Raw genomic sequence first — 13,056 nt, forward strand, 5'->3', positions numbered from 1 at the left:
GCCTCAGTTTAACATCTCATTCGAAAGACGGCACCTCCGACAGTGCAGTGCTCCCTCAGTACTGCACTGGAGTGCCAGCCTAGATTTATATGCTCAAGTTCCTGGAGTGGGATAAGCAAGGTCATGTCGGCAGGGCATGCATCTGAGCAAGCCTCCACCCTCTCTACTATCATGGTGCCTACACTTTTAATCTAAGATTCCTCTGCAAACTCACAAAAATATATTGGGCTGGATTTTCCAGTTCTGTCCACCTCTGTTTTCGCCCTGGAGGGGTGGCAATGGTGGTGGTGAGCTCTTCTGGGTGGGTGGTCAGTTTCCAGCGCCCAACCGGGATTTTCGTGGCTGGTTGCGGCGGAGCATGGAGCATCACCGCCCGGAAGAGGCGAGCCAGTGTGCAACGCCCCTGGTTGCAACACTCGCTCGATTTTTGAGTCCTGCCTGACCTGTAGCGCCCTGCTGTGACCACCTGTGAAAACGGGCGGTCCCACCTGTACCGGCTGCGGCGATGCAAGTAATGTCCAGCTCAGGTAAGCATGATGGTTTTTTCTTTTTTTTTGCGATTTATGTTGTGTTATGTATTATATATTGGGAATGTTTTTGGTGTTTTTTTTTCAGGTTTCCCTGTTCCCCCCCCCACCTCCCCCCAGGCCTCTCTTAGAGCGCTCCCGGGCCGGCTGTTAAGCTCAGGATATTCGCATGCTCAGCCGGCCTAGCACCCTAAGAGAGATGTGCAACACCCTCCTTAGCACTCCCAGGGTCCAGCTGCCCAATTTTGCTGACTGAGGTGCAAACTGTTCCCGGGCATAAACTACCGCCCTGCTGCCCCGCCACCCGGAAATGAGCTAAGCTGAAAATCCAGCTCATTAAGACCAATAACATTTGTTGTATTAGGGTTGTATTAGAATAGAATTAGATATAGTACTTTATTCTGAGGTACTTACTATTATCATCCTGACTGCCCAGTCTGGTGTGTTCCTCCTATACTAGTTCCCACCAGTCTGCACTAGGTCTTCCTCTATTTACACTCACACGCTGGACATTTACACTCCCCTCTGGCTTTCTCTTACAATTCACATAATTGATTTATAAGCTTATATCATAACTAGATACCCCTTGAATTTCCTCTGTGTGCTTTGTGTAGAGAATTCATAAACACACTTATAAAGAACACTTTTATGATTTGATGAGCATGACACAGAGAAAATCTTCCCCATGGTGCGTTGTCGGACTTGACCATACCATCAGGGAAGGTAGTTCCCTTGAGCAGGAGGGAGAATTGGAGGGCAAATCACCAAGGTCTTCTGTTGCAAACCTATTAACTGATGGATGCAATGTGAGAGTGGCAAAGGCATGAGAAGATGTCATTCAGGGAGACTTAAACAGAGACAAACAAAATTAAAAAGGAACAGAAATAAACCAATTGGCTCTCACCATGACCTTATTGAATGGCGGAGTAGGATCGAAGGGCCGTATGGCCTACTCGTGCCCCTAATTCTTATGTTCACAATCTTTTTTATATAGTAGGACTGATAGATATAGAAATAGAATGCTGCACCAATAGTGGTACTTTAATTGTGAGGGAGAAAACCTCATGAATCACTCAAACCTGACTTTCACATGGATGAAGTAAGCATGAAAATAAGCCACAATTGCTGCTCATGTTTATTTATTTAATACAACAAATACAAAGATAAATTCATTTAACTGATTTGAAATCTAAATTTAAAAATATAGCTACAATAGAGTATTTGTTCTCACTTCCACTTTGCAGTAATGTTCAATTTATTTGGAATAAAGTTGGTCAAGAAAGATTACAAATTTACAGTTAGAACTAAAAGGATAGGATTGTCATTTTGTAGGCACTCTGGATGATTTAAAATGATGATTGATACTGCAGACTTAGAATAGTTTACAATAAGAGGACCTTTGATTTATTTTGTCAATCATAATGTCAATACTGGTCTACAAGAACAATGATTGCCAGTACTTCCTCACATCTCCAAATATATGGACCTGTCTCTGAATCCAGAAGGAATACACAATGTCTGTATCATTGCCGCATGTTTGTTCCTTAGCAACCTGCAACCTCTCTCAGCATCCATGGGTTCACCTGCAGCATAATCTTTGGAAGTGGTGGGGACCATTTCCTCACCATATGTTGCTGAGTTATAGCTGAAGTGAGAGGTGGTAACATAAAAAGCAGCAAGTCATACAGACAGTGTAACATTTTTTGAGGGATTTCTTGGCCTTTGAGAGGCCCTTTTTGAGTTTGAAGTGATGCCCTTTCCAGTATTAGGTTCTCCTTTTTGGTCAGTCAGGATTGCTTGTTTGATCTTAATAGTTTCTCATTGGTAGTTTTGTAGCCACTTTGTCATTTTGCTTTCATGTTTCCTATCTCTTTAGTTCTCATTTGTTACTATTTTATGAATCCAAAATTTAAGAATTGAACAAAGTGTGGCATGTGAAATGTGGGGCTCGAGTCTCCTGCACAATCTTGCTTAAAATGGGGCCCAATTTTCCCCAACCTCTTTTTTTCGGCGCACTTAACCTAAATGTGCCGACTTTGCACCCTGGAAATGGTGCCGAAAAAAAGTGGCCCCATCCTGCCTGCCTGCTCTGCCGAGTCTCCTGTGTCCTAGCATGGCGTACGTAGTGCAGTGGGGGGCGGAGCAACAGCCCAGCGCAGAAAACACTGCTGGCATCTGCGCGCATGCTCCTCGCGCTCCCAGCGTGTCCTGCAGGCTGTGAGCAGGATCCGATGCTCACAGGCCCTATCCCCGGTCGGCCGGCCTGCTGACTTCCCGGGCTGAGGTAGGACTTGAGTTTTATTTGTTATTTATTGATGGTTGTGCTTTGTTTAGTGCGGAGAGTTTTGATTGGGGGGGTGGGGGGGGAGAGGAGGAGAGTTTTGATGGTGGGGGGAGGAAGAGTGTTTTGATGGGGGAGCAAAAAAACTTGTTTCTGGCATAAAGGTTGGACTTCTATTTTTTATTTGTTATTGATTGCTTATTACTTTTTGTGGTTTGTTTCGTGCTTTGTAAATTTTGGTGCAGGTCCTCAGCTTCCTTCTATCTTTTATTTGTTAACTAATTGCTTATTACTTTTTGTGGTTTGTTTATTGCTTTGTAAGTCTTGATGCAGGTCCTCTCAGCTTCCTTGTATTTTTTATTTGTTATTGAATGCTTATTTTTGTGCTTTGTTTAGTGCTTTGTAAGTCTTGGTGCTTTAAATGTACTAACCTGCGTCGAATTCTTAACTGCCCGCAATGTTTTTCAGAGCTAGCCACATATGCTGACCTAAGTCGAGTTAGAGTAAGTTTTAGCTGGCCAAAGTGGCATAAATGGCCAAAACTGGTGTAAGGTGCTGGGAACGACCCCTTTTGAAAAAAAAACTCAACTAAAAAAAATCATACCTAACTGAGTAACTCTGGAGCAAGTTTATTGGGGAAAATAGCATTTTTTAACTTAAGCCAGAAAAACCAACTTACTCCAAAAAAATTGGAGCAAGTCATGGCCAAAATTGGGCCTATGGAGTGGCGAACAAGGGACAATTCAGGTGGCGAGATCTACTGCCTCCTCACCACTGGTCCTGGATTTCCCTCCCCGCCCCTTTCACGATCACTGCCAACCGTACCTTCCTTCACTGCTACTGTCAGGTCTGTGGTGATTTCTCTCCCATCTGCCCGTGTTACCAGTGCTTCCCAGGGCCACATGGGGAAGGTTGACAGTAGACCCCAGGAAGTCTCGGTAATGATCCTGAGGTCCTCCCCTTGGAAGTTATCTTCCTCTCCACCACATATCTGCTCAAGGCCGTAGTCTCGACGAAGACCTTGAGACATCTCTTTCAATTTTCAGGGTATTCCTGCCCTTTTAACTACCCAGCTGCCTCTTCTGGTGCTGCAAGCAACATTCCTACTGAAGCACTGCCATGATGTTCAGCTGCAGCATGATGGACTACATCTTGGCAGTGGCAATACCCTGGAAGCCCATCACGCATAGTGGGGTCAATGTTTGCGAGGTGGGCGGAAGTGCCACCCTGCTGAAACACTGTCGCTGGAGGAGAATCCTAGCTATGATGTTATAGTGTGACATCTGAAGTGTGACAGCAGAAGTACACACAGATGAACAATCTTATATTCCTATCAGATCCCACAAGATACTGCTCACAATGAGTAATAGATAATGGTAATGGAAGACATGGGGGAGCACTCACCTCCAAGTAAACAATAAATCTAAGACTTCTCCCCAGGGAAGATGAAGCATGTTTTTTTAATTGTATTTATTTTATCTACTACCCTGCATAAATATCTAGTACAGTTGCTTAATTAAAACATTCTATGAACAATTATTAATTTTGAATTCTCAGCACAAACAAAATAAAGTGCAGGTTCTGCAATCACCCATTTTGTCTTTCCTTCTGTACTGGACCCTCAGAAGTAAAAGCAATGGCATTTTACTCAAAAAGCTTCTTAAATTTATCTACCAGCTTGTTCAAATCATTTGGAGAAACAAACTCAACAGATTTTGCAATTTCTTTTTGCATCATATAGAAAAACAAAGACACGCAATAGCCCTGTTACAACATGAAGAAAATCCTTCTCCATTTGTCTTTTACCAGATTGAACCTGTGACCCCTTTTATTCTCACAATTAAAACAAGACTAATTTTCCCAATTATATACTCGTATAAGATCACTTTGCAGGCTCTTCCTTTTAAGTTTCATGTATTTCCCTATAACTGAGACATCAAATTTATTTTAGCAGTGACTTCAGATGGTTTGCAAAGCTATTGTAAAAGTAATGTTCAGGATTACAATAATCTGGAGAAATATAAACAACTTCTCAATATCTGTTTTAAAAAGGAAAACTTTTAGTGTGAAGTTTGATCATTATTTTTATCATTGCTGTGATTTTTTAATGTTTCATGCAATTTTTTTAGTGTACAACTTCCTTGTGGGCATATTAATAAAGGATAAATGCAAGAACACTGTGCAAGCAAAATTAATGAATGTGAGTCTTGAAGCTACATCTTCTTGGCTGGCCTCATTAACTTTGAATTACAGTATTAACAACTATTTATTGATTGAAACAAAATGACAAAGGAACATTTCCCTTCAAAGTTTGGTATAATTCATTGGCTTTGATTATTTCCGAGATAACATTACTGCCTCCTAATAAATATAATACTGTAATAACCTGGAAATTACTGTTTGCAATATTAGCATACAAACATGTTAAGTGTTTATGCAACATTCCTATCTGTTATTTTAACGGAGGAGTTAATCCGTTTAAAAGAAACAGACTATTTACTCTATTCAAATAGAAAATCGAGGAATGCCACAAAGATGTTTCAACATGTTAGGCATTCTTGCAATAATGTGATGAACAATAATTTCTAGGCTAATTTATTTTTCATGGTAAAGAGTTTGCAACCACCTTAGCTTTCAGAATTTTGATCCATTGCCTTTTTCTTTCCTGTCAATTGGCGACATGTACGAGCTGCCAATAAATTAATATATTATTAATAGTAACACATGGTTTTACATATTCCCTTCCTATAACAGACAATTTTGCCTGAAAGGTCTTGTTTTTTTGTTTTCTTCAGGGTATTTTTGTCCTGGGTTTGCCATACGCTGTTCTGCACAGTGGATATGTCGGGTTGTTTCTCATCATGTTATCTGCTGTTATCTGCTGCTATACTGGCAAAATTCTCATTGCCTGCCTGTATGAAGAAAATGAAGAAGGACAGCATGTCAGAGTGAGGACATCATATGAAGACATCGCCAATGCCTGCTGCATTCAATTATTCCCTAAATTAGGAGGCAAAATTGTTAATTTTGCCCAGGTAGTTGAACTAATTATGACCTGCATTTTGTATCTGGTGGTAAGTGGGAATCTCATGTTCCACAGTTTCCCACAGATGCAAATATCAGAAGTGGCCTGGTTTATAATAGCAGTTGTTATGTTAGTCCCATGTCTTTTCATACAAAATCTTAAAATTGTATCAAAGCTGAGTCTTCTTTGTTCTGTAGTCCATCTTGTTGTTATGTTCATTATGATTACCTATTGTATGACACAAGTACAGAAATGGTCATGGAAAAAGGTGCAGTTTTCCATGGATTTTGAAAAGTTTTTGGTTTCTGTTGGGGTTATCATTTTCAGCTACACTTCACAGATTTTTCTGCCCACTCTGGAAGGAAGCATGAAAAACAGGGGTAACTTTATGTGCATGTTGACCTGGACTCATTTGTCTGCATGTATCTTTAAAACAGTCTTTGTCCTTGTCACATTTTTAACATGGGGGAATGAAACAAAGGAAGTAATCACAGATAATCTGCCATTCACCCTACGGATGTTGGTGAATGTGTGTTTGGTGGCCAAGGCGCTCCTTTCCTATCCTTTGCCCTTTTATGCAGCTGCTGAAGTTTTACAAAGTAGTATTTTGAATCCAAGCTCAGTGGATGGGAAGACTCAAGTCTGGGCACTTGTTTTGCGAGGTTGTTTATTGATATTAACCCTCCTAATGGCCATGTTTATGCCCCATTTTGCCCTCCTAATGGGGTTAACAGGCAGTGTTACAGGAGCTGTTATGACTTTTCTACTTCCTTCACTTTTTCACTTGAGGCTGCTCTGGTATAAATTAGGTAATCTGGAAAGATTCCTGGACATTTCCATCTTCCTCCTAGGATTGCTTTGTGGTCTATCTGGGATATTCTGTTCCATGAAGGGGGTAATTGATGCTTTCAGAAGAAGTTAAACGTGCCTCTGAAATTGAATATCTAACCTATAAATAAATACAAAACTGTGCATTTGATTAGTGATTCTTGCTCTGGGTCATCTGTATATCATATTTTCTTGCACTTAATGACAAATATATACGGGTGAATTTTAACTCCCAGGTGGGATAGAAACATCGAAATCTACAGTGCAGAAGGAGGCCATTTCAGCCCATCGTGTCCGCGCCAGCCGACAAAGAGCTACACAGCCCTTGGTCAGCAGCCCTAAAGGTTACATATAAACCTATGAACAATGACGGAAAGGCAAAGAGCACCCAGCCCAACCAGTCCGCCTCACACAACTGCGACACCCCTTATACTGAAACATTCTACACTTCACCCCAACCGGAGCCATGAGATCTCCTGGGAGAGGCAAAAACCAGATAAAAACTCAGGCCAATTTAGGGAGAAAAATTCTGGGAAAATTCCTCTCCAACCCATCTAGGCAATCGAAACTAGTCCAGAATAGTATGAACTCCCTGCTCTTATATTCTATGCCACGGACAATAAAGGCAAGCATTCCGTATGGCTTCTTAACCACCTTATCCACCTGGCCTGCTACTTTGAGGGATCTGTGGACAAGCACTCCAATTTAGAATTCAGCAGAGGAGGACAAAGGGTTTAATTAGGAGGGGGAAAATAGAGTTTGAGAGTAGGCTTGCAGGGAACACAAAAACTGACTGCAAAAGCTTCTATAGATATGTGAAGAGAAAAAGATTAGTGAAGACAAATGTAGGTCCCTTGCAGTCAGAATCAGGTGAATTTATAATGGGGAACCAATTGAACAAATACTTTGGTTCTGTCTTCACTAAGGAAGACACAAATAACCTTCTGGAAATACTAGGGGACCGAAGGAGGAACTGAAGGAAATACTTATTCGTCAGGAAATTGTGTTGGGGTAATTGATGGGACTGAAGTCCGATAGATCCCTAGGGCCTGATAGTCTGCATCCCAGAGTACTTAAGGAAGTGGCTCTGGAAATAGTGGATGCATTGTTGGTCATTTTCCAACATTCTATAGACTCTGGATCAGTTCCTATGGATTGGAGGGTAGCTAATGTAACCCCATTTTTTAAAAAAGGAGGGAGAGGGAAAACAGGGAATTAGCCTGACATCTGGAGTGGGGAAAATTTTGGAATCAATTATGAAAGACGAAATAGCAGCGCATTTGGAAAGCAGTGACAGGATCGGCCAAAGTCAGCATGGATTTATGAAAGGGAAATCATGCTTGACAAATCTTCTAGAATTTTTTGAGGATGTAACTAGTAGAGAGGACAAGGGCGAACCAGTGGATGTGGTGTACTTAGACTTTCAAAAGGCTTTTGACAAGGTCCCACACAAGAGATTGGTGTGCAAAATTAAAGCACATGGTATTGGGGGTAATGTATTGACGTGGATAGAGAACTGGTTGGCAGACAGGAAGTAAAGAGTCAGAATAAATTGGCCCTTTTCAGAATGGCAGGCAGTGACTGGTGGGGTACTGCAAGGTTCAGTGCTGGGACCCCATCTATTTACAATATACATTAATGATTTAGACGAAGGAATTAAATGTAATATCTCCAAGTTTGCAGATGACACTAAGCTGGGTGGCAGTGTGAGCTGTGAGGAGGATGCTAAGAGGCTGCAGGGTGACTTTGACAGGTTAGGTGAGTAGGCAAATGCATGGCAGATGCAGTATAATGTAGATAAATGTGAGGTTATCCACTTTGGTGGCAAAAACAGGAAGGCAGAATATTATCTTAATGGTGACAGATTAGGAAAAGGGGAGGTGCAATGAGACCTGGGTGTCATGTTACATCAGTCATTGAAAGTTGGCAAGCAGGTACAACAGGCGGTGAAGAAGGCAAATGGCATGTTGGCCTTCATAGCGAGAGGATTTGAGTATAGGAGCAGGGAGGTCTTGCTGCAGATGTACAGGGCCTTGGTGAGGCCACACCTTGAATATTGTGTACAGTTTTGGTCTCCTAATCTGAGGAAGGACATTCTTGCTTTTGAGGGAGTGCAGTGAAGGTTTACCAGACTGATTCACGGCATGGCAGGATTGACATATGAAGAAAGATTGGATCGACTAGGCTTATATTCACTGGAATTTAGAGGAATGAGAGGGGATCTCATAGAAACATATACAATTCTGACAGGATTGGACAGGTTAGATGCAGGAAGAATGTTCCCGATGTTGGAGAAGTCCAGAACCAGGGGTCACAGTCTAAGGATAAGGGGTAAGCCATTTTGGACCGAGATGTGGAGAAACTTCTTCACTCAGAGAATTGTGAACCTGTGGAATTCTCTACCACAGAAAGTTGTTGAGGCCAGTTCATTAGATACATTCAAAATGGAGTTAGATGTGGCCCTTATGGCTAAAGGGATCAAGGGGTATGGAGAGAAAGCAGGAATGGGGTACTGACGTTGCATGATCAGCCATGATCATATTGAATGGTGGTGCAGGCTCGAAGGGTCGAATGGCCTACTCCTGCACCTATTTTCTATGTTTCTATGTTTCTAACTTAGCAAAATTATCTTCCCCAATTCAGAACTTTTATTCCAGGCCTATTCTTGTCCTTATCCATAACCAACTTGAATCTGACTGAATTATGTTCACTAGCACCCAAGTGCTCTCCCACTAATATCCCTTCAAGCTGCCCAGCTTCATTCCCCAAAACTAAATCCAAAACTCCCCGTCTCGTGTTGGGTTTGCTACATACTGACTAAAAAAGTTCTCTTGAATGCATTTCTAGAATTCTGCACCCTCTATACCCTTCACACTAAATTTGTCCCAATCAATATTTAGATAGTTAAAATCCCCTACTATTACTACCCTATAGTTTTTGCACTTCACAGCAATTTGCCTACATATTTGCTCCTGTATCTCTCTCTCACTGATTGGGGTCTATAATACACGCCCAGCAATGTGATCGCCCCTTTTTTATTTTTCAATTCGATCCATATGACCTCATTTGATGATCCCTCTAACTTATCATCCCTTCTCACCGCTGTAATAGTTCCTTTAATCAGTACCGCAACCAACCCCCTCCCCGCCCCCCCACTCTTTTTACTCCCCTCTCTATCTTGTCTAAAAATCCTGTAGCCAGGAATATTGATCTGCCAAACCTGCCCCTCTTTCAGCCATATTTCTGTAATGGCTATAATGTCATACTCCCAAGTGTCTATCTGTGCTCTTAGCTCATCCGCCTTATTCGCTATGCTCCTTTCATTGAAGTATATACCATTCAGCACAGGAAGACCTCCTTGCTTACTACATACTAAGCCCTGTTTCCTCCGTCTTACAGATTCGTTTTCTAGATTCTTGCTATCCAATTTCTGCTTTACTTCTTTCCTTTTTGAATTCGTTCTCAGGTTCCCATCCCCCTGCCAAGCTAGTTTAAACTCTCCCCAACAGCACTAGCAAAACTCCCGCGAGGATATTGGTCCCAGCGCTGTTGAGGTGCAACCCGTCCGATTTGTACAGGTCCCGTCTCCCCCAGCAGCGGTCCCAATGCCTCAAGAATTTATAGCCCTCACTCCTACACCAACTTTCCAGCCACGTGTTCATCCTCTCTATCCTTCTATTCTTATATTCATTAGCACATGGCACCAGTAGTAACCCAGAGATTATTACCTTTGAGGTCCTACCCTTTAATTTTCTTCCTAGCTCCCTGATGCAGGTGGGATGCATGTCTGAGAGCTGCAGTAGGAGACAAGTTCCATTTTAATGGCTGGGCTTCCAGCGACAGCAGTGGCCAAAGTTTCTTTGTGGAGCCCAGAGGAGCACTTCTCGTCTTCCTGGCTCCACACTGACTGGGCCTCTGCTGGGTATCTGCCGGTTTTTCTTGAGCAGAGTATCCACTCCATTCATTAGGCAGTTAAAATTGTTTCATGATAGGACTCCGATTTGCATATAGTTATGAGCCAGGCAGGTGCCTCAACTGCTCAAGAAAACAGCAGCATGATGACAGCCACAGGGCCCAGTTTCTGCCAATTGGAGAGAGCTAAATTTTCCCCTATAGTGTAAGAAAACTCCTACCGATAAAAGGATACATGCAGTATTCCCTTGTACCCTTCAACCCCAAACTTAATTATTCTTTTCCAAAAATCATCCAAACCGGCCAAAACCGCTTAAATTGATTTGATTTGTTTGATCACCTCTGCTCAATACAATATCTTTCCTGCCCCTCTTATTTTCTCCTTTAAAAGCCTATCGACATCATGTACTTACAAGAAATAATATTTATAGATACTATTTAATAGGAATAAAGTATTTTTGAGCTGCAAATAATACTCAGCACTCAAAGGGTTAATAACTGTTCTGTTGAATAATAAATTCTCAATGTAGTCTCTGTGAAATGCAATGTAATATAATGTCCATTGAATTGAACTGCTTCTTTGATTTAACAGTAATGAATACAGATAAATCAGTCTTTGTTCTCTGACATTACTTGAGATGTGGAGAGCGTAAGAAGCTAACTCTCATCATTTTCTATCAGCCAGCATTTTCTGGTTATGGTGAAGTGGTTCTGCATAACTGCTTGGGATCCCTGACATTTCTTACAAGGCACGATATGAATCCTATTTGTAATTTCCTAAAAGATGCATTTGCACCACAAATAATTGGAAGCAAAAGCTTATATTGATTATATATACCATATTCTGTGCTTCATATTTGCTTTAGACCGTAGATCCTTGGATGAATTGTACCATCCCTGAAACTGTTCTATCCTCCTGTGCTATTAAACACCTCTCACTTGCTCAGCTCCTCACCCAGCAGCCTAGTTCAGACCACAAGCAAAGAGGTGAGAGGTGTAACATGCTACAAAGCCTGGCTCTTTTCGGGTACCACTTAAACACGTAAGTATGTTGCTTAATGAAAAACTCTCATGATCACAATATTCAAGAAACCCTGAATAATATTAAACACTATTTGTGAGCTAGTTATAGGTTGGTGTTAAAAGCAGGTACTTATACTTGTATAATTCTTATATAATAATTCCCTTGCACATTGTTATGATACATTGAGACCATATGAGATACATTTTTATCTTAATTGTTTGGGAGTTAATCTGGCAGAGCAGATCACCTTCCCGTTACAGAACCCGTCTGATATCCATCCTTAACAGATCAAAAATCGGGTGGGTGCCATAACAGGCAGACCATCCGCTCTGCCAGCATACTGCCCAGCCGATGAAGATGAAAATTTACCCTCATATATATTAATCCAAAGTTCCAACTTAGAAGTTTGTGAGCAGCAATTTAGACAAAAGCATGTTACTATTGTTACAGTGATGTATCAAAGTACAAACATATCCTGTACAGTATATATGTACATTAAAATCTTGGTATCTGCCATTATGCTGTGTTCAGTATATATTCTGTGAATAGATATCTAACAACAATAGATAAAAGAAGAATCTATATATATTTTGTGCATATGGTATGAGAAGTAAGCATGAGCTGGCACAGTGCATTGTTGATCCAAATGTTTGGACTGCTAATCAATCTCCCATGGCATCAAAATTAAATTGAATTTATCAGGTCAAGCAGTGTTAGAGGTGGGGGTTGTTATGTCTCAAATAAAGCAATGTGACTGAGTACTGTAGATTTGAGTAAGTGTGACCTTAGTCTCTTTATTCTGACTCCAGAGTGCAGGTACAGCATGGGAGGCCTGCTTATATGCAGTGCTCCCAAGGGATGCTGGGATCCCTTGGGTCTCCAACAGATGCATCCTCTGGTGGCGGTAGAATGCTGGTTACAAGGTGTTGCATACATAACATCACTCTCCCCGCCCCCCCCCCAAAGTCAGTAGTACACTTATTTACAGGGCGAGATGATCTGGGGCTTTCCGCTCCCTAGTCGATCGTCTCAGTACAAACACAGGTGCAGGTGAGTTGGTTGGGCCTTCTCTGGGCTGCTGCACAGCTGGCCTTGCTGGGCTGCTGGGGATGATGAGTTCAGCTTCGTGGTCAACCGTGATGTCGGTTGTCATTTGTGTGTGTATCGGAGGGTCAAAGTTGGTGGTGTCCTCTTCAGGTTGCTTGTGGCTGTCTATGAATCGCAGTTTGGTTTGGTCCAAATGCTTTCTGCAAGTTAGTCCATTTGCAAGTTTGACCTCAAACACCCTACTCCCTTCTTTGGCTACGACAGTGCAGTATGCCATTTGGGACCATGTTCATAATTGAGTAAAATATAGGGTCATTGACTTCAATATCACGTGACAAATTTGCGCAATCATGGTACATGCTTTGTTGATGCCGCCTGCCCTCGACATAATCATGGAGAACAAGGTGGACGA

General features: G+C 41.8%; 1 protein-coding gene across 1 annotated transcript in view; it reads left to right on the top strand.

Moving 5' to 3' along the window:
* Window positions 1-6,755, top strand: part of LOC139266614 (vesicular inhibitory amino acid transporter) — a 34,387-nt gene extending 27,632 nt beyond the window's left edge. The window contains exon 3 of the mRNA XM_070884208.1: window positions 5,604-6,755. Coding sequence (XP_070740309.1) covers window positions 5,604-6,755 — 1,152 coding nt within the window. The remainder of the gene's footprint in view (window positions 1-5,603) is intronic.
* The last annotated feature ends 6,301 nt before the right edge of the window (window positions 6,756-13,056 follow it).

The sequence above is a fragment of the Pristiophorus japonicus genome, chromosome 7, assembly GCF_044704955.1.
Source record: "Pristiophorus japonicus isolate sPriJap1 chromosome 7, sPriJap1.hap1, whole genome shotgun sequence".
Lineage (NCBI taxonomy): Eukaryota > Metazoa > Chordata > Chondrichthyes > Pristiophoridae > Pristiophorus > Pristiophorus japonicus.